Genomic DNA, 18,468 nt, shown 5'->3' with positions numbered 1-18,468 from the left:
AGTAATTAAATTTATATTTAAAAATTAATTGATTAAAGTTTTTAAAATATATTTTATATTTTCAATAGGTAAAAATTTAAAGAATAAAGAATAAAATTAAAAAAATAATAAATGGTTAATAAAATTCAATTTTAATGATACCAAATAACTGTAAATCTTTTAGAAAATAGAAAGTAAACATATAATGATTAGCTGAATGGAGCTGGTGAAATTTTGGACTAAGAAAGCATCTATTATTAGAATTAGTTTCTTTTCAATAGCCCTTTTTTTCCCCGGAATATAAATCATATACTGATTAGCTTAATGATAGCGTATACACTTAATGGGTTAAAAATATTAAATTTAATGTTTGACTATATACTTTTATGATTAAGTGAGTTTTCAGTGTTTTTTTTAATTTAATTAGTACCACTTGAGTATAAGATAAGATTATCACAGTTTGACCTTATTTTTCAGGGATTAAATCAAATACAAATTAATTATTAAAATATTGTTACATTTTCTAATGTTGTGTTAGAATTATATCTTTATTCAACTTATATTTTATGATTTATTATATATATATATATATACTAAGTTATTTATACTTATTTTCTATTATTCCTTTAGGTTACGAGTTTTAGACTCACTGGGATCACTCACTTTCTTTTCTCTAGAATCTTCTCTTTCCCTCCCCTCTAAATAAAATTAAGATTAAATTTAGGATGTCTAAAAAGAAAAAAAAGGAATAACAATATATATATATACATATATATATAGGGATTAACCGAAGGAGGGCTGGTGGGGTAGTCGTCTTCTGAAAATTTAAAATTACCATATATTTTAAATTTTTCTATATATTTCCTATTGAAAATTTGTTTCGCCCCCTGAAATTTCAGTTCATCCCCTTAAGTCTAAGTTCGCCCACTAACATAAAATCCTGCGTCCATCCCTATATATATAATTGAATTTAAAAATTAAAACAATATCACTTTTAAATTTTAGTTAAATAATATTTTTTATAATTTCATCTTATTTTTCTAGTTTTTCCTATCCTTTCGCTTTTCAAATCTATTTTAACCAAATTTAAATACCATATTATTTCAACCATGATAAAATATATATGTAATTTTAATAATACTCGAAGTTAATTTCTTAAGACCATTTAATTAAAAAATATAAAATAAAGTAACTTCTAATATTTAACTTTAACAGTTTCCTTCAATTTTTTTTTAAGTTTTACATTTCATCACCAAAAAGTAAAATGTATCTATATATTTAAAATTATTAGATAATGATGTGATACAATCCTAATGATTAATAATTTAAATATTAAATTAAGAAAAATTATTAAGTTTTGAGATGAATGTGGATACAAAAAAAAGTAAATACTGAATTAAAAATTATCAAATTCAAGTTATGCTTAAAAATATTAGTTTTTCATCTAATAAATTGATACCTTAATTGAACAACAAACCCTTAAATTATACTATTTTCTTTGAGCTAAATTAATATTTTGCTGGAACCAGGTTCCACCACTGGATGATGCTGTGAAGAGCTGTGGCGGCAGGAGCGAGGAGTTGAAATAGTTGGATATTTACGGGGATCATTTGTGCCATTAATTTAATTAATAATCTTTTTCTTCAGTTAAAAATCTATCAATCAATTTACTACCCTGTGAAAACATCTGCTTGATTATTGTTTTTTACGGAGATAACGACAGGGTAACGAATTTATACTTTATGTATTTAGTTCAACAAAAAAATAATTTAATTGTCTAACTAATAAAATGAGATAGCTTATGGGCTTAATATTAAATAAGCGGAATTTTATTAAAAGAAGAGAAAGTAACAGTAAACATGACTACAAAATGACCCGCAGTGGCGGATTTTTAAAATATTTTTCAGGGCGAGTTCTTTATTTTAACAATATAAAATTTTAAAATAGAACGAAAACAAATAAAATTTTAAAAGAGATAATGTATTTAAAATAAATAACTAATTGAAGAGAATCTATATTTTAAGGTGGCTACGAAAAATTTTAGGATGGAGATCATCTCCTAAAATTATCCACCCGAGCAAGCCTTGCCTCTGCCACTGACAACCCGCCACAAAAATAATAAAGTTTCCTGCAGCTATCAATGGCACATAAAATATATGCATTGTGGTTTGAAGAGGTAGTTTGTATATGCCTTGATTCCCTTTCCAAAAAAAGAAAACGTTTATTTAATGGGTGGGTAGCACTTTGTAGTTTTTTTAAATCAATTATTGATATTCAATTTATTAATTGATTAATTTAAATCGGGTACTACAAAAACGAATGCAATCTCTCAACTCAATTTACTCTATTCACAAATGTTAGGATTCAAACTTTACCTTGCACGTTTGGTAGTTAACAACACAAATAATGCACTTTGTCCTTATTCATGAATCCTGCACTTAATTTGCGAGCTCAGTCATAGACTATGTTGCACTGATACGGATACGGATACGGGGACGGGGACGGGAAACGGCAAATTTTAAAATTACAGGGTACGGAGAAGGCAAGGGTACGACATATAAAATAATTTTAAAATTATAAATAAATATATATATATATATATATATATATATATAATCATAAATAAAGTTAAAATCAAGACTCAAACAATAATATTAAGTTTAGAATATTAAAATCCATAAACAAATCACAATATTAAAATGTCAAATTTCAAGATTAAAACCATAATATTAACTCTAAAATAATAAAATCCATAATAAAATCATAATATTAAAGTGTCAAATCTTAAGACTCAAATCATAATATTAAGTCTAGAAAAATATTAAACCCAAATCAAACATTGTTAACATCTTCCGAGATTAACTGGCTCTCTAAATCTAGCTCATCAAGCGGTTCTATGCATTGTTAGAATAACATATAATATAGAAGAACAAAGAAAATATATATGTTGTATGCATGTACGAAGGAATGCTAATATTAACACCATCTACCATAACTCTAAGCTAGGCAAAACTAAAAAATCGTATACGATCTTACAATTTTTAAAGACACGTTAATGCCTTCACATTTTATCTGATTTCATTAGTTTCTCAAAAGGAGTCTCCTTTATAATTGTAAACCTTCACAAGTTATAACTAAATCAAAAAGTCTTCATTTTTCCCTCAAGTAAAACTTCATTAAAAAACTTTGGTCAAATTCTATAAAAGTAATTTGCATCAAGCGTTTTTAATGAATTTAGTCATCTACTATAACCTTAATGTGTTTTGCTTCGAATTAAAAAAAGGTGCCGGAAAATGGATTTAATTCTATCCTATTTCAAATATAAAATTTGTTATACTCTATTTTTTTATTCTTAAATCAAAACTGCTACTGTTAGAAAAATAAAACAAACACCGTTTAAAATTTCACTCTCGTAAGGAAAGAAGAATTGAATTTCAGGTCCACTTTTTATGTCATCTGTCTTCCATTTTTTTCTTCTAAATTAACCTACTTTATTTCCCAATTCCCATTGTGCCAAGTCTTCGAGACCGTTCTAGAAGCTCAGGGTTGATAGTTCCCCGTCCGACCAGAACCCAGGCTTGGAGTCCTCCTACCACCGGCGTAATCAAACTGAACACTGACGGTGCAGTCCAACAACCTTCCATGGAAGCGGTGTGTGGCAGTGTCTTCCGTAATACTGACGGGAGTTCCATTTTCTTCATCTCCTCCAACTGCAGTGCGGCGGAAATAACAGAGCCTGGGGACGCATGTGAAAGTCCATGCCGTCCCCGAAACGTCCCAAAGATATCGGTGAAACGTCCCCAACGTCGTTCAGCCGTACCCTGCCACGGTGGCACGTCCCCGATACGTACCCCAGCCGTCCCCGTGTCGTCCCCGTACCGGGGACGTATCGGGTACTTGAAACGGCATAACCATGGCGTCCCCGTGCTTCCTAGGTCATAGATTCCAAACTCGGTGGTTAAAATAAAAATATATCAACAAAAGTTGCATCGTACTCTCTCAAGCAATTCCATATACTTCTAGGAATATAGACTAAGAAACTAAAGAAAAACAATCCCATGGAAACTCCAGAAGAAAAAAACTGTAATATTAGAGAACCCCTCCTTGCATCTTGTCGAAACGGTTTTTGAAGAAAGGAGAGTGGTCTCGTTCCGAATAATTTATTTATCGGTTAACGATAAAATATGGTTCGAAGAGTCTCCACCAACCTTTGAATAGGGTGTGATTAGGCACCCAAAAAATATTTTTCATTTAAAAAAATATTCATTTTAATTAAAACAACAAATTTGCGGTCTGCGTTACCAAAGTTTGAGTTCGGGAGTCGGTTACGTGTAGAGAATGATTAACACCTCACATCGTCCTAAATCGGTACATAGTCGATTAATTAGTTGTCTTTGCAATGAAATTTAAGAATTCGAGTCTAATTTAATTTAAGATCCTCTATAATATTGTTTTGAATTTTAGGATGAAACACAATAATATTCAGTTATTTCATATTGAGAATGATCAACCTTCTATACCTTTTAGAGCAGTCGATTTTTACTCCAATCGAAATAAGGAAATATTATATTTCCATTCTAAAGTTCATTATTAATTCAAAATAACAACACAAAAATAATTTTAAGAGAGAAAACAATAATATATAATTATTTCCAATCAAGAATAAATGACCTCACATGCCTTAAAACAATCATTTATTACTCAATAGAAAAGAAGAGATATCACTATTTCGTCTTAAAATTCAATATCGATTCAAGTGAAAACGATAATATCTAATGATTTTTAATCTAGAATAAATGACCTCTCATACCTTAAAGCAATAATTTATTACTCCAATCGAAATGAAGAGATATCACTATTCCGTCTTAAAAATCAATATTAGTTCAAGAGAAAACGGAAATATCGAATTATTTCCAATCGAGAATAAAAGACGTCTTATGTCTTAAAGCGATCATTTATTATTCCTACCGAAATGAAAAGATATTACTATTCTCAATATCGATTCGAGTGTTACTATTTTGAAATCCTATTAAAAAACACATGCAAAAACAAATTAAAAGCATACATCAATCAAGTATAATTTATTATTTATTTTACTAATATTTAATGAGAATAAGGATGTTCAATTATTTGAATAAATCGAGACGGGATCTTAGATCCGATTTATCAGTCTTTTCTCTATGAATTTAATTAAAAGAACATAATCTTTTTCCCAATCCACCAATTTTAAAATGGTTTCCATTTAATTCGTGTCACTTAATTAGATAGACTTTTATTTTAAAATTATCAAAAGTAACTTTCTTATACGTTAAGAGAATCACTCTACGATAATATTAAAATGAACGAATATTACCCTTAGTCAAATTATTTCGATTTGAGTCAAGAAATGCTTATGAGGGTATCATGCAAAATTAATTAATCACTAAAATGGCATAACATGCGAGCAACATGCAAAAATCAAAATAAAATAAAATATAAATAGGACTAAAATACAAAAAATCAAATCATCATGTTAAAAATTAAAACAAAATAAAGTGCAAAAGTGACTAAAATGAGCATTTTTAATATTGAGTGCTAAAATTACAAAGAATAAAAGTAAATTAAACATGGGGACCAAATTAAAATAAAATAAAATTGCATAGCCAAATTAAATTAAATAAAAATAGACTATAGTTCGAAATATAAACATGCAGAAACTGCATGGACTATTTCCTAATTATTCCTTTTTCCTAACCTAAAACATGCTTTTAAAGAAAAAAGAGTAAATTACTAAATTAGTCCAGAAGTATTTAAAAAATTAAATCATTACTACACATGACTAAAATGTAAAAACACGCTAAACATTGAGGGATTAAAACTCAAATAACCCTAAAAATATATAACATGCATAAAAATGGGTAATTTATAGAACTGGTCCCTAATGGTGACTAACATGCAAAAACACACTAAAGTTAGGGGGACTAAACAACAATTATACCAAAAAATATATAACATACATAAAAGTGGGTAAATAACAAAATTGGTCCCTATAGATGACCATTTTGTAAAATCACACGCAAGTTAGGGGGACCTAAGCGTGATTTCTCCTAACTTTTTCTTTAAATACAACTTTCTTCTTTTTTTCTCATTTTAAACTGAAACTAAAAAAACCCCAAAAAACTCTCAAAACCTCTCTCATGTCTCTCTTCTCTTCCGTTCGGCCGGCCCACTACCGCCCGCCTCACAACACCTCCGGCCGCCACACACGGCGGACGGAATCCCTATTCGAGCCTAAAAACGCTCCTCTCCCTCCGATTTATCTCCCTAAGCCTAAATCCAAGGCTAAAACTTCCTAAAAAAACCCATACAAACCCGAAAACCCCCGTGACCTTTCGGTTCTCTCGTACTCTGGATACTTCTGACGAAGAAGAACCAACCCCCTCCAGTTCGACTCCCCTAACTAAGGTATGAATCTACTCTCTCTCTTTGGTTTCGGTTACATGCAAAGCTTTGGTTTTTTTTATTTACTATGTTTCGAAACCGAAAAAAATACAAGGAAAAAATACCTTTAAACTTTCTGCCCTTTTTTGTTTTTATTACTTTTGATTTCTGGAAAAAACCGAGAGGAGAGAACCCACTGTTTACAATCGGTTCAAGGTTTTATAACCCCAAATATTACATATTTTTCTTTTTTTTTTCTTTCTGATAAACTGAAATGATTACACTGTTGTGTGTTTGGTCATGTTGATTGCCTTGTTGATTTGGGTGTACTAACATGGCAGGGGACTTGGTGCATGGAAGTGTCGGTGGCCGGGGATTGGTGCAGTAGGCGACAGATCTGATTGGTGGAGATGGACGGTGACAGAAGACCCTTGGCAACGGTGGCGTCGTGTGGCTAACCCTAAAATTAGTTAGGGTTAGCCAAAGTTTGTAAAGTATAGACCTTTAGGGTTTGGTAGTTGGGCCCGAGTTTGGTTACTTGGGCTCAGGTCTTGGGTGTAAGGGGTTCTGGGCCGGTTCTGTTGGGCTGTAAAATAAATAAAAACTAATATTAATTATACTAATAATAATAATTATAATAATACTAATACTAATAATAATAATAATAATATAATAATAATAATAATAATAATAATAATAATAATAATAATAATAATAATAATAATAATAATAGTGGGATGAAAACGAGTGTCGACAACTACCCCTCTGTGAACATTCTTATATTAACAAGAATTGGACAAAGACGAAGAAACAATGAGTTTTCGTCCGGTCAAATATGTGCTTTGGAATCTGATAAGGGATCCGTTTCACTGCTTCTTCAGGGTAGATCATGTCGAGAAACGTTGATTCATTCCACTGTTCTTCAGGGAAGATTGAATCGAGGCAGACTTGCTCCACTGCTACTCAGGGAAAATCAAATTTGGAAAGAGGGGATCTGTTCCGCTGCTTCTTCAAGAAAAATCAGATCTCGAGATGTTAATTCATTCCACTGCTACTCAGGGAAGATCAAATTTGGAAAGAGGGATCTGTTCCGCTGCTTCTTCAAGAAAAATCAGATCTCGAGATGTTAATTCATTCCACTATTCTTCAGGGAAGATTAAATCAAGACAGACTTGTTCCACTGCTACTCAGGGAGGATCAAACCTAGAAAGAGATTGGATCTTCGGGGATCATTTGTACCATTAATTTAATTAATAACTTTTTCTTCAGTTAAAAATCTATCATTCAATTTATTACCATGTGAAAACATCTGATTGATTATTATTTACAGAGATAATGACAGGGTAACGGATTTATACTTTATGTATTTAGTTCAACAAAAAAATAATTTAATTGTCTACCTAATAAAATGAGATAGTTTAAGGGCTTAATATTAAATAAGCCGAATTTTATTAAAAGATGAGCAACTAACAGTAAACATCATTAAAGAACAACTTGTATCGACGGATTTAGAAATATTTTTTAGGGTGAGCTCTTTATGTTAACAATATAAAATTTTTAAATGGGACGAGTGCAAATAAAATTTTAGGGTGGGTAACGAATGTAAAATAATTAACTAATCGAAGAAAACTTATATTTTAGGGTGGACACAAAAAATTTCAAGGTGAACACTATCAATAAAATAAGTAATTAATCCAAAAAAAATTAAATTTTAGTTTGAGCATGTATCCACACCCGAGCAAGCCGTGGCTCAGTCACTGACAACCCGCCACAAAAATAATAAAGTTTCCTGCAGCTACCAATTGCACATAAAATATATGCATTGTTGTTTGAAGAGGTAGTTTATATATGCCTTATTCCCTTTCCCCAAAAAAAATAATAAAACGTTTATTTAATGGGTGGGTAGCACGTTAGGTAGTTTTTTTAATTAATTATTGATATTCGATTTATTCATCGATTAATTTAAATCGGGCACTACAGAAGCGATGACGATATCTCAACTCAATTTGCTCTATTCACAAATCTCAGGTTCGAATTCCACCTTGCACGTTAGGTAGTTAACAACAAAAATAATGCACTTCGTCCTTATTCATGAAGCCTGCACTTGATTTGCAAGCTCAGTCATAGATTCCAAACTCGGTGATTAAAATAAAAACATATCATCAAAAGTTGCATCGTACTCTCTCAAGCAATTCCATATACTTCCAGGAATATAGACTAAGAAACTAAAGAAAAACAATCCCATGGAAACTCCAGAAGAAGAAAACTGTAATATCAGAGAACCCCTCCTTGCATCTCGTGCATCAAAGGGTGGCGTCAGAACTCTGCCTTTCATCTTAGGTTCGTTCCCCCCAAAATAAAAATTTTGCATTCAATGGTGATTTTATAAATATTTCACTTTATTCAATTTTCATGGAACATTTTGACAGCAACCGAGGCATTCGAAAGGGTGGCGAGTTTTGGCTTAGTTCCAAATATGATAGTGTATTTGACGAGAGAATTTGGCATGGAAACTGCTAAAGCTGCCAATGTAATCTTCGTGTGGTCTGCTGTCACCAACTTCACTCCGATCATTGGTGCTTTTCTTGCCGATTCTTATCTGGGAAAGTATCGGATGATCGGGTTTGGATCCATGGTTTCTTTTCTGGTACTTAAATCTGTTAAACCCCGACTTTTTGCCGCTTTGTTACTTTAATTTTGTTGTTAGAATTTCATATTGCTATACAAAGTTGTCACTTTTGTTAATGTTTTGGTTTGAATTATTCGTGGGAAACTGGGGATGCTGCATCCTTTGTATTATTGAAATTAATCACTTCTCTTTCGTTGGATAGTGTAAAATGTAACTAAAAGTAAACTAGCATGAGGGCTGAAGGTTTTTATGCAGAGATGGATGTCAATACTGAAACGAACCATTTTTCTTTTGTCTCATTAATTGTTTTCATGCCAGGGGATGACTTTGTTATGGTTAATTGCCATGATTCCGGAAGCAAGGCCTTATTGCGACCGATTTAGTAGCATTTGTGAATCCCCCACAACACCCCAACTCCTAGTCTTATATTGTTCATTAAGCCTAATCTCTGTTGGAGCCGGTGGCATACGATCATCTTGCTTGGTCTTTGGAGCAGATCAGCTGAATAATAGAAACAATCCAGAAAGTGCAAAAACATTACAAAGTTTCTTCAGTTGGTACTTTGCTACAGTCTCGTTTTCATGTCTCATTGCTGTAACTTTCATCGTCTACATTCAAGATCACCTGGGGTGGGGAATGGGTTTCGGGGTACCTGTAATGCTAATGTTTGCTTCGTCTCTTTCTTTCTTCTTGGCATCTTCCTTATACGTCAAGTTGAAAATCAAGACAAGCCTGATAACTGGTTTGGCTCAAGTTCTAGTGGCCTCTTTCAAAAATAGGCACATCGAGTTACCATCCCATGCCACAAATGAAGTTTACCATATCAGAAAGGGATCAATGCTTCAAGTGCCAAGTGAAAAACTAAGGTATCGTCAAATTAGTATTGTTAGTTTATGTACATGGCATCCAGTCCGATAGATCCAGCTCTAACCTTGAGAATGATATCCGCCTCACATTATCTTTATATTGTCTCGTCATCAACTTATTTGAGACCACAGCTTAGTACAATTGGTTCATATAACTATGCTTATAAGATGTTAATCGGTAGGTCTAGGTTCAAACCCAAGTTATGCAGCCCTTTCCTCGTCCTCTACCCTGACTGTGACCTCTGAGTTTTAGACTTTTAGCAAGTTTGATTTATTTTCTTCGTTATCCTTATCATTTATATTTTCTTTGTAATCTGTCCAGGTTTCTGAACAAAGCTTGTGTGATAAAAGATTTTCAAGGAGACATAAGCTTGAATGGAACTGCTTCAAATCCATGGAATCTTTGTACAATAGATCAAGTGGAGGATCTAAAAGCGTTGCTCAGAGTGATGCCACTTTGTTCTGCAGGAATCATGATGTCTGTGACTGTTCTTCAAAGCCCATTTGCAGTAATTCAAGCAGGTGCCATGGACAGACATATAACTTTGAACTTTGAAATTCCAGCTGGCTCGTTTAGCATGTTTCTGATGACCTCTATAGTTATATGGATTGCTTTCTATGATCGAATAGCTCTTCCTTTAGTTTCTAAGATTAAAGGAAAACCAGTTCTTCTTGGTGTGAAACGAAGAATGGGGATTGGCCTTATTTGCTCTTGTGCATCTGTCATAACATTAACAGTTGTAGAGTATACTCGACGAAACAAAGCGATCCAAGAAGGACTCTCTGATGAACCACGGGCCCTGGTGCATATGTCCGCACTATGGCTACTGCCATATTATGTCCTAGGTGGCTTGGCTGAGGCTCTGAATGGAATTGGACAGGTTGAATTTTGTTACTCTCAATTGCCTAAAACCATGTCAGCCATTGCAGCTGGTATGAATGGATTGGGACTTTCCATTGCGAGTTTAGTGGCGAGTTTCATAACGAGCGCAGTTGACAACATTACTAAAAGAGGAGGGGAAAGTTGGGTTTCCAGGAATATGAATAGAGGACATTACGATTACTATTATTGCCTTCTTGCTGGCTTGGGCGTGCTTAATTTTATATACTTTCTGGCTTGCAGCAAAGCTTATGGTCCTTGTCATGGAGATCATGGAATCCGGGATGAGACATCCAGAAAAAGAGATCAAGAGAGGATAGATGATTGTTGAATTTAGAGACCCTCAATGACTTTCACCCTTTATTGTAATTTTGATATTTTCTATTTTTAATAAAATTAATGACTTCTATAAGAAATAAATCTTTCTTTTTTTATAAATTCTAAATCTAATCATAATCCTATTGAACAGAATGGAGAAGAGGGGACTCTAGGGAAAAGAAGAACACAACTAGTGGATCTAGAGTCTATGACACAAGGGAATATAAAGAAACAAAGATAGACAACTTAATCAACTAAGGCTTGTTCATGAAAAAAAAAAAACAAATCTTGTTTATATTGTATATAATTTAACACATAATAAATATCCTCAAATATGAAAAATGTTATTTGACAATTCAAGAATGTCATACACATATCGTGTAGGCTTAATTCATAAATGAACATTTCATCTAGCATATCCAACACAAATAAAATTAATCACACGGCCTAAACATATATGTACACGTAGAATTATACTTACCTCAATCTAAAGCCTTCGCTTCAATTAACCAATTTACCTTTTTTTTTTCTTCTTTTCCTTTTGCGATTTCTCCTTCAACCTCTCATTTGAAAGCCTCAATTTAAGGGATAATAAGGGCGATACGCTCATTCGTTTTTCGTGATCGATTGGGGTGTCGGATGTCATTGGACCATAACTTGCTGCTGTTCTCGAAGCTTGTCAGATTTTTTCATCTTCCAAATGGGCGGATAAGAGAGTCCTGATCATCGAAACGGATTCGTTACAGGCAGTTCAGTGGGTTGAGAACCCCAGTTTGACCACGCATTACATCACTGCTGTATTGGCTAAATGTAAAGAGTATTGTGTCCGTTATTTGTGGGAGGCTAAGTTTGAATATAGGGAGAGGAACACTGCTGCAAACGCATAGGCCCAAGAGTAGTGGAGGATGATGAAAATCCTGTATTTATTCTAGGCGTCAGGGAAATGGATTTTTATGACTCATCTTCTCGCACTATTTATTATTTGGACAAATTGTCCTTGTATTTATTAAATTATCTTAGTCAAGTCCTAATTGAAGGCTCGAATTGAATTTGTTTTATGCCAGGTTTGGGGTGATCTACACACTTATTACGTTCTTTAAAAATGTTTCAAACCTCGTAAATTCATCTTTAACCCTCGCATTAATTTTACTAAACTCTAAACCCTGTACCTTAAGAAGATATGCACTCAAGCTATATATACGCCGTTCCTATATTTAACACCAAACTCCTGTCACTGAAATGAACCCATCCAGGGTTTTAGTCCATTTTACCCGGATAAGAAAAGCAATCCGCTCCTGAAAATTTTAAATTATCATAAATTTTAAATAATATTTTATATTTTTATTGATAATTTGTTTTACTCTACAAAGTTTTATAAGTTCATTCTTACTAAAATTTTATAAATTCATCTTACTAACTTAAAAACTTGTGTTCATCCTTATTCCATAAAAAAGCATTTTAGCATACCTTACAACCTCTTGCGCCAACGTGCTAGAACACTGAAAAATGCACTAATTCTTTAGAGATGACAATAGGTGAATTTTTAATCGATTCGAATGTGATCCAGTATGATATTAATAAAATTTGACTCCAATCAAGTTCAAATATGATTTTATGTATCCTAAATCTTACTCAAAAAAGTTAATTAAAAATCCGACATCGATCTAATCCAATTTAATATATATATTTTTTAACTTTTCACATATTTTTATCAAAACAAAAAAATAATTAAACAAGAACTATTTAACTTAATAACATAAAATCAAAATAAAATAAAATTTAATATTATATTATAATTTTGTATCATATATATATATATATATAGTTAATGTATTAAATATATAAAAAAGTATTTTTATCATATGGCCTAAATAATAATTTATTTAGTGGGTGATTAATACGTTAACAATACAAAATTGAATTATGCGCACAATCACGCACTTCGACATTATTCATGAGATACGCACTTTATTTTTATAACTGGAAAATATATCACCTTCAAGCTTAGTCATAGATTTCTTATATTATCAAAAAGTAGTATCATATTTTCCATTGTAATCCTCATTTAGCGCCTCAACCAAACAACAAAGCAATTCCGTTTACTTCCAGGAATACAGGCTAAGAAACCAAAGAAAACCAATCCCATGGAAACTCCAGAAGAAGAAAACAGCAAGGCCAGAGAACCCCTCCTTACATCCCATCCATCAAAGGGTGGCTTAAGAACTCTACCTTTCATCATAGGTTTGTATCCCTAAAATCCAAAAACTTTGCTCTTACTGGTGGTTTTATAAATATTTCATTTTCTTTTCAATTCTCATGCAACTTCGTGACAGCAACCGAGGCTTTCCAAAGAGTTGCCACTACTGGAATAACACCAAATTTGATAGTGTATTTGACGAGAGAATTTGGCATGGAAACTGCTAAAGCTGCCAATATAATCTTCTTTTGGTCAGCTGCCACCAACTTCACTCCGATCATCGGTGCTTTCCTCGCGGATTCTTATCTGGGAAAGTACTGGATGATCGGATTGGGATCCATGGTTTGTTTTCTGGTAAACCAACCTCTTTCTTCCGTTTTTTATACTCTAATAATTTTCTTGTTAGATTTTAGATCGCTGATTCGTGTACAATGTTGTCACTTTCGGTTTGAATTATTGGTGGGGACCTGGCGTCCCTTTCACTTAATTTCTAAGATTTCCCGGTTGATATATTGGAAATGACGTTAATACATTTTGTCGACTCTTGCTTGTATTTTATTCAGCCCAAATGTTCTCTTCTATGCTCCTTGAGAACTTAATTATGCAGAGGCAGGATGCCGCTACTGAAAGAATTTTTGTTTTGTTTTGTCACATTAATTATATTTTCATGTTAGGGGATGGTTCTGTTATGGTTAACAGCCATGATTCCTCAAGCAAGGCCTATCTGTGATCAATTTAGTACCATTTGCGAAGCCCCCTCAACACTCCAACTTTTAGTCTTGTATTGTTCGTTCGGCCTAATCTCTATCGGAGCTGGTGGCATGAGGTCATCGTGCATGGCCTTCGGTGCAGATCAGCTGGATAAGAGAAACAATCCGGAAAGTGCAAAATCTTTGCAGGCTTACTTTAGTTGGTACTATGTTACAGTCACGTTTTCATGTCTCATTGCTGTAACTTTCATCGTCTATATTCAAGATAAAGTGGGGTGGCGAATGGGGTTTGGGGTACCTGTAATGCTAATGTTTGTTTCTGCTCTTTCTTTCTTCTTGGCATCTTCATTCTACATCAAGTTGAAAGCCAAAGCAAGCCTGTTCACTGGTTTTGCTCAAGTTCTAATGGCCTCTGTTAGAAATAGGCACATCGAGTTACCATCCCATCCCACAAATGAAGCTTACTATCTCGGAAAGGGATCAATGCTTCAAGTTCCAAGTGAAAAACTAAGGTACTATCATCACAATACATTGCCTTATCATCAAATTAGTCTTTTATCCTTTGTATTTTCTTCGTAATTTTTCCAGGTTTTTAAATAAAGCTTGTGTGATAAAAGATCCTCAATGCGACTTCACTTCAAAGGGAACTGCTTCAAATCCATGGAATCTTTGTACAATTGATCAAGTGGAGGATCTAAAAGCATTGCTCGGAGTGATGCCACTTTGTTCTGCAGGAATCATGTTGTCCGTGACTGTTCTTCAAAGCCCATTTGCAGTAATTCTAACAGGCACCATGGACAGACATATAACTTCAAATTTTGAAATTCCAGCAGGCTCATTTAGCATGTTTCTGATGATCTCTATAGTTGTATGGATTCCTTTCTACGATCGAATAGCTCTTCCTTTGGCTTCAAAAATTAAAGGGAAACCGGTTCGTCTTAGTTTGAAAGAAAGAATGGGGATTGGACTTCTCTTCTCTTCTGCATCCATTGCAGCGTTAGCAATTGTAGAGTATGATCGAAGAAATATCGCGATCCAAGAAGGACTCTCCAACGAACTACAGGCCCCGGTTCACATGTCTGCACTATGGCTACTAACATACTATGTCCTAGGTGGCTTGGCTGAGGCTTTCAATGGAATTGGACAGTTTGAATTCTGTTACTCTGAATTGCCTAAAACCATGTCAACCATTGCAGCCAATATTAACGGATTAGGACTCTTCATTGCCAGTTTAGTGGCGAGTTTAATAACAAACACGGTTGACAATTTTACGAAAAGTGGAGGGGAAAGTTGGGTTTCAAGCAATGTGAACAAAGGACATTATGATTATTATTATTGCCTTCTTACTGGCTTGAACGTGCTTAATTTTATGTATTTTCTGGCTTGCAGCAAAGCTTATGGTCCTTGTCATGCAGATAATGAAAGCCGAGCTGAGATATCCAAAAAAGAAGACCATGAGAGGATAGATGATTGTTAAGTTTCTCATAATATAAGAGGACTCTCTTTAGATGTGTAAAAACAAAATATTACAAAATCTATAGTACAGTAATTTGAAGGAAATGTTACAAACTCTTTCTTATAAATCTGAATACATGAGTACGGTCTTATGAATACATATGCCCACTAAAGTTATAGTACAGTAATTTGAAGGAAATGTTGGAAGTCCTGTTGTGACAGTGCTCCACGAACGACCTAAGCTAATAAATTGCAAACGGAAACATCGGAACACTAAGCTTACAAAGCCTGATAGTATAATCACTAATCTAGAGTAACATTAAGAGTTTCATAAACACAAGCATGCTAAAGACATGATACTAAGTGACAACTCCGTAAAAAGACTATATTTTAGGTTTTTGTTTTTACTTAAGTTATTCTTTATCTAAAAGCCATTGTCATATCATTTTAGTTGCATTTAGGACATTTCATGCATATGGTGGAAAAGTTTTGCCTCAGCTAGTTTTTCGTTATAAAACTGATGTTGTTGATGAGAAGGGTTGTGTGTTGTCTGTGATGATGTAGGTGATAGAAAATGATCAAGGAGGAAACTATTTACCGAGACAAATTTTTATGCGAGGGCCAAAGGAATTAAAGATGATGACTGTGAGGAAATTTTTGCCACGACAAGTTTTATCTTACAAGTTTGACGAAGTACGAGACAAAATTGCTGATGTCGCATGGCCTACTACCCATTACACCTCACGTGAACCTTTGCCCCTACCAAGGATTTTGGACCACTTCCATCTGCAATATTATCCATGAATTGGGCATGAATTCAAGGGTAGTTGGAGAAATTTCAAAGTCACTAAACCCTAGAAATTCCCCACTATAAATAGCACATTATGCCTACCATTTTAAAAAAACCCACTCTCACCTACCCTAAAAGCTTTGAAAAAGGCGATTGCAACACCTTCTTCTCCACCGTTCCCCTCTCGTCCTTCCTTGGTGTCCTCTATAACCGGGTTTCGCCGGAGTAGCGGCTAGGCCCTCGAGAGAGGATAGCATCTAGAGCAGTCCTGGTGGTGGTATGATGTCACGACAAAGCTATGTTTTTAGGAGTTTCATTCTCCTTGTTCTTTATTTTTTATCTTTTAAGGGATTGTACTTAATGAATATTTCAGGATGATTTTAGTCACACCATGAACTGTTTTATTTGGTGTTGGAAATGTTTGGATGATACTTTATTTTATGTTTAATGGATGATAAGTATATTTATGTTTATTGTTGTTATGTTCACTGTTTTAATCTTATGCCTTAGTGTTGTAAGAGCTTTTGAGATATTGCCTGTACCTTGGCATACTCATAGTCTTTGTAAAAGTTGTTAAGAGATACCCATTTTTCTAGGACTTGATACCTAATATCGAGAGAGTTAGGTTAGATCTATGTGAACAAGGGAATTACTCCGGGATGGTGAGGTTCTAACCCGCCTTAGAGAAAATGATAGGGTTTCAAGCGACTAAAAGGGATAGTACTTAATCGATAGTCACTGCTTACGCTGAGAAGTATTGTTATGGAAAAAGTTGTATCAGGTTCCTTACTAGAGATAGCTCAGGAACACTTTAGTAAATCCTGTCGGGAAACATAGGCATAACATACTTAGTTCATCTTAGGCATAGAATAATTTCTCGCCATAGAAAATCCAACCCAAGTGCTCTGTTAGAAGTTTGATTGTGCGAGGTTGTTAGTTTATATTCATAACTCAAACATTTTTCACTTTAGCAACTTTTTACTTATTCTTGTAATTAATTTTTGTTTTAGCAATTTTTATTTGTTTACTCTTGCATATTTTTCTTGCCACGACAAAAATTATCTTCTCTTTCCACTTCGCACAATTCCTACCTCAATACACTTTTTCCATTTGTTCATACCATCTTCTATATCACATTTCTCATTTGTTTATATCATTAGCTTTAGGCATTTAGGATTAGTTAGTGACACATATTCCTAAACGTAGCAATCTTTAAAGAATTTCCCCAATCCATGTGAAGACGATTCTCACTCACTACTGTATTATTTGCATCGATTGTGCATACTTATGTATATTTACGTACCACAACACACACATTTACACGTAATCAAGTTTTTGGTGCCATTTCCGGGGATTGACAACTGCATGAATTTTTAAAGCTTTTCCATAGCAAGTTTTTCTTGCAAGTTTCTCATTTTAGTTTATTTGTTGGGTTTCTTTGTTTATTTTGTAGGTTTTTGTCTTTGTATGACCAGAAGAACTACCGGAGAACCACTATTACTCGTTGAACCTGAAATCGAGAAAATTTTTAGACAAAGACGACATGCTCAGTGTGTCCAAAGAAAATGTATCAATTACCAGATCAGACTAGTGACCCAGTGGATGACCATACAGATCTAAATGCCGTGGAAAATAATCTTCCCATAAATGATGCAAGACAACGAGTTATACGAGATCACTTAACCCCTATACTTTATGATCTAAATCATGGAATCGTGGCACCAAAAATATAGGCAGACCATTTTGAGCTCAAACTGGTGATGTTCAATATGCTAAATTCCATCGATCAATTTGGTGGCTCGCCTAATGAAGATGCTAGGCAACATGTTTGTTCTTTACTTGAAGTGTGTGACTTGTTTATGTAACAAGGAGTGCATGAATATTTGTTGAAGCTAAAATTATTCCCCTACTCTTTGCGTGACCGAGCAAGAGCTTGGCTTAGTGGAGTCCCATCTGACTCGATGGAGTATGGGCTGACTTGTGCAAATTTTTTTTTGCTGAGGTATAATCCACCCAACATGCACAAACAACTTCGCAATGACATCGCAAGTTTTCGCCAGGGCGATGAAGAATCTATGTATGAGTGTTGGGACCGATACAAGAGTTTGCTTCACAAATGCACTAACCACAAATTCCACGATTCGATGCAAGTCGTGATGTTCTATAATGGAGTCAATGCACCCACTTGTACGATATTGGATGTATCGAAAATGGTACTTTACTT

The 18,468-nt window shown here is 33.9% G+C and overlaps 2 protein-coding genes across 2 annotated transcripts; both read left to right on the top strand.

Annotated features, from left to right (window-relative positions):
• The first annotated feature begins 8,642 nt into the window (after positions 1-8,642).
• LOC120163773 (protein NRT1/ PTR FAMILY 1.2-like) lies at positions 8,643-11,105 on the top strand. Its single transcript, XM_039173612.1, has 4 exons — positions 8,643-8,739; positions 8,829-9,046; positions 9,347-9,894; positions 10,217-11,105. The coding sequence occupies exons 1-4, from the start codon at positions 8,643-8,645 to the stop codon at positions 11,103-11,105; spliced, it is 1,752 nt and encodes a 583-aa protein (XP_039029543.1).
• Positions 11,106-13,176: 2,071 nt separating this feature from the next.
• On the top strand, positions 13,177-15,502 carry LOC120163765 (protein NRT1/ PTR FAMILY 1.2-like). Its single transcript, XM_039173605.1, has 4 exons — positions 13,177-13,333; positions 13,426-13,643; positions 13,964-14,511; positions 14,588-15,502. Exons 1-4 carry the CDS (start codon positions 13,237-13,239, stop codon positions 15,474-15,476), a joined length of 1,752 nt encoding a protein of 583 aa, XP_039029536.1. The 5' UTR covers positions 13,177-13,236; the 3' UTR covers positions 15,477-15,502.
• Positions 15,503-18,468: the final 2,966 nt, after the last annotated feature.

This window comes from Hibiscus syriacus, unplaced genomic scaffold (genome assembly GCF_006381635.1).
Source record: "Hibiscus syriacus cultivar Baekdansim isolate YM2019G1 unplaced genomic scaffold, ASM638163v2 tig00111495_pilon, whole genome shotgun sequence".
NCBI lineage: Eukaryota > Viridiplantae > Streptophyta > Magnoliopsida > Malvales > Malvaceae > Hibiscus > Hibiscus syriacus.
The sequence above is the reverse complement of the archived record's forward strand: the minus strand, read 5'-3'. Positions and strand labels throughout refer to the sequence as shown.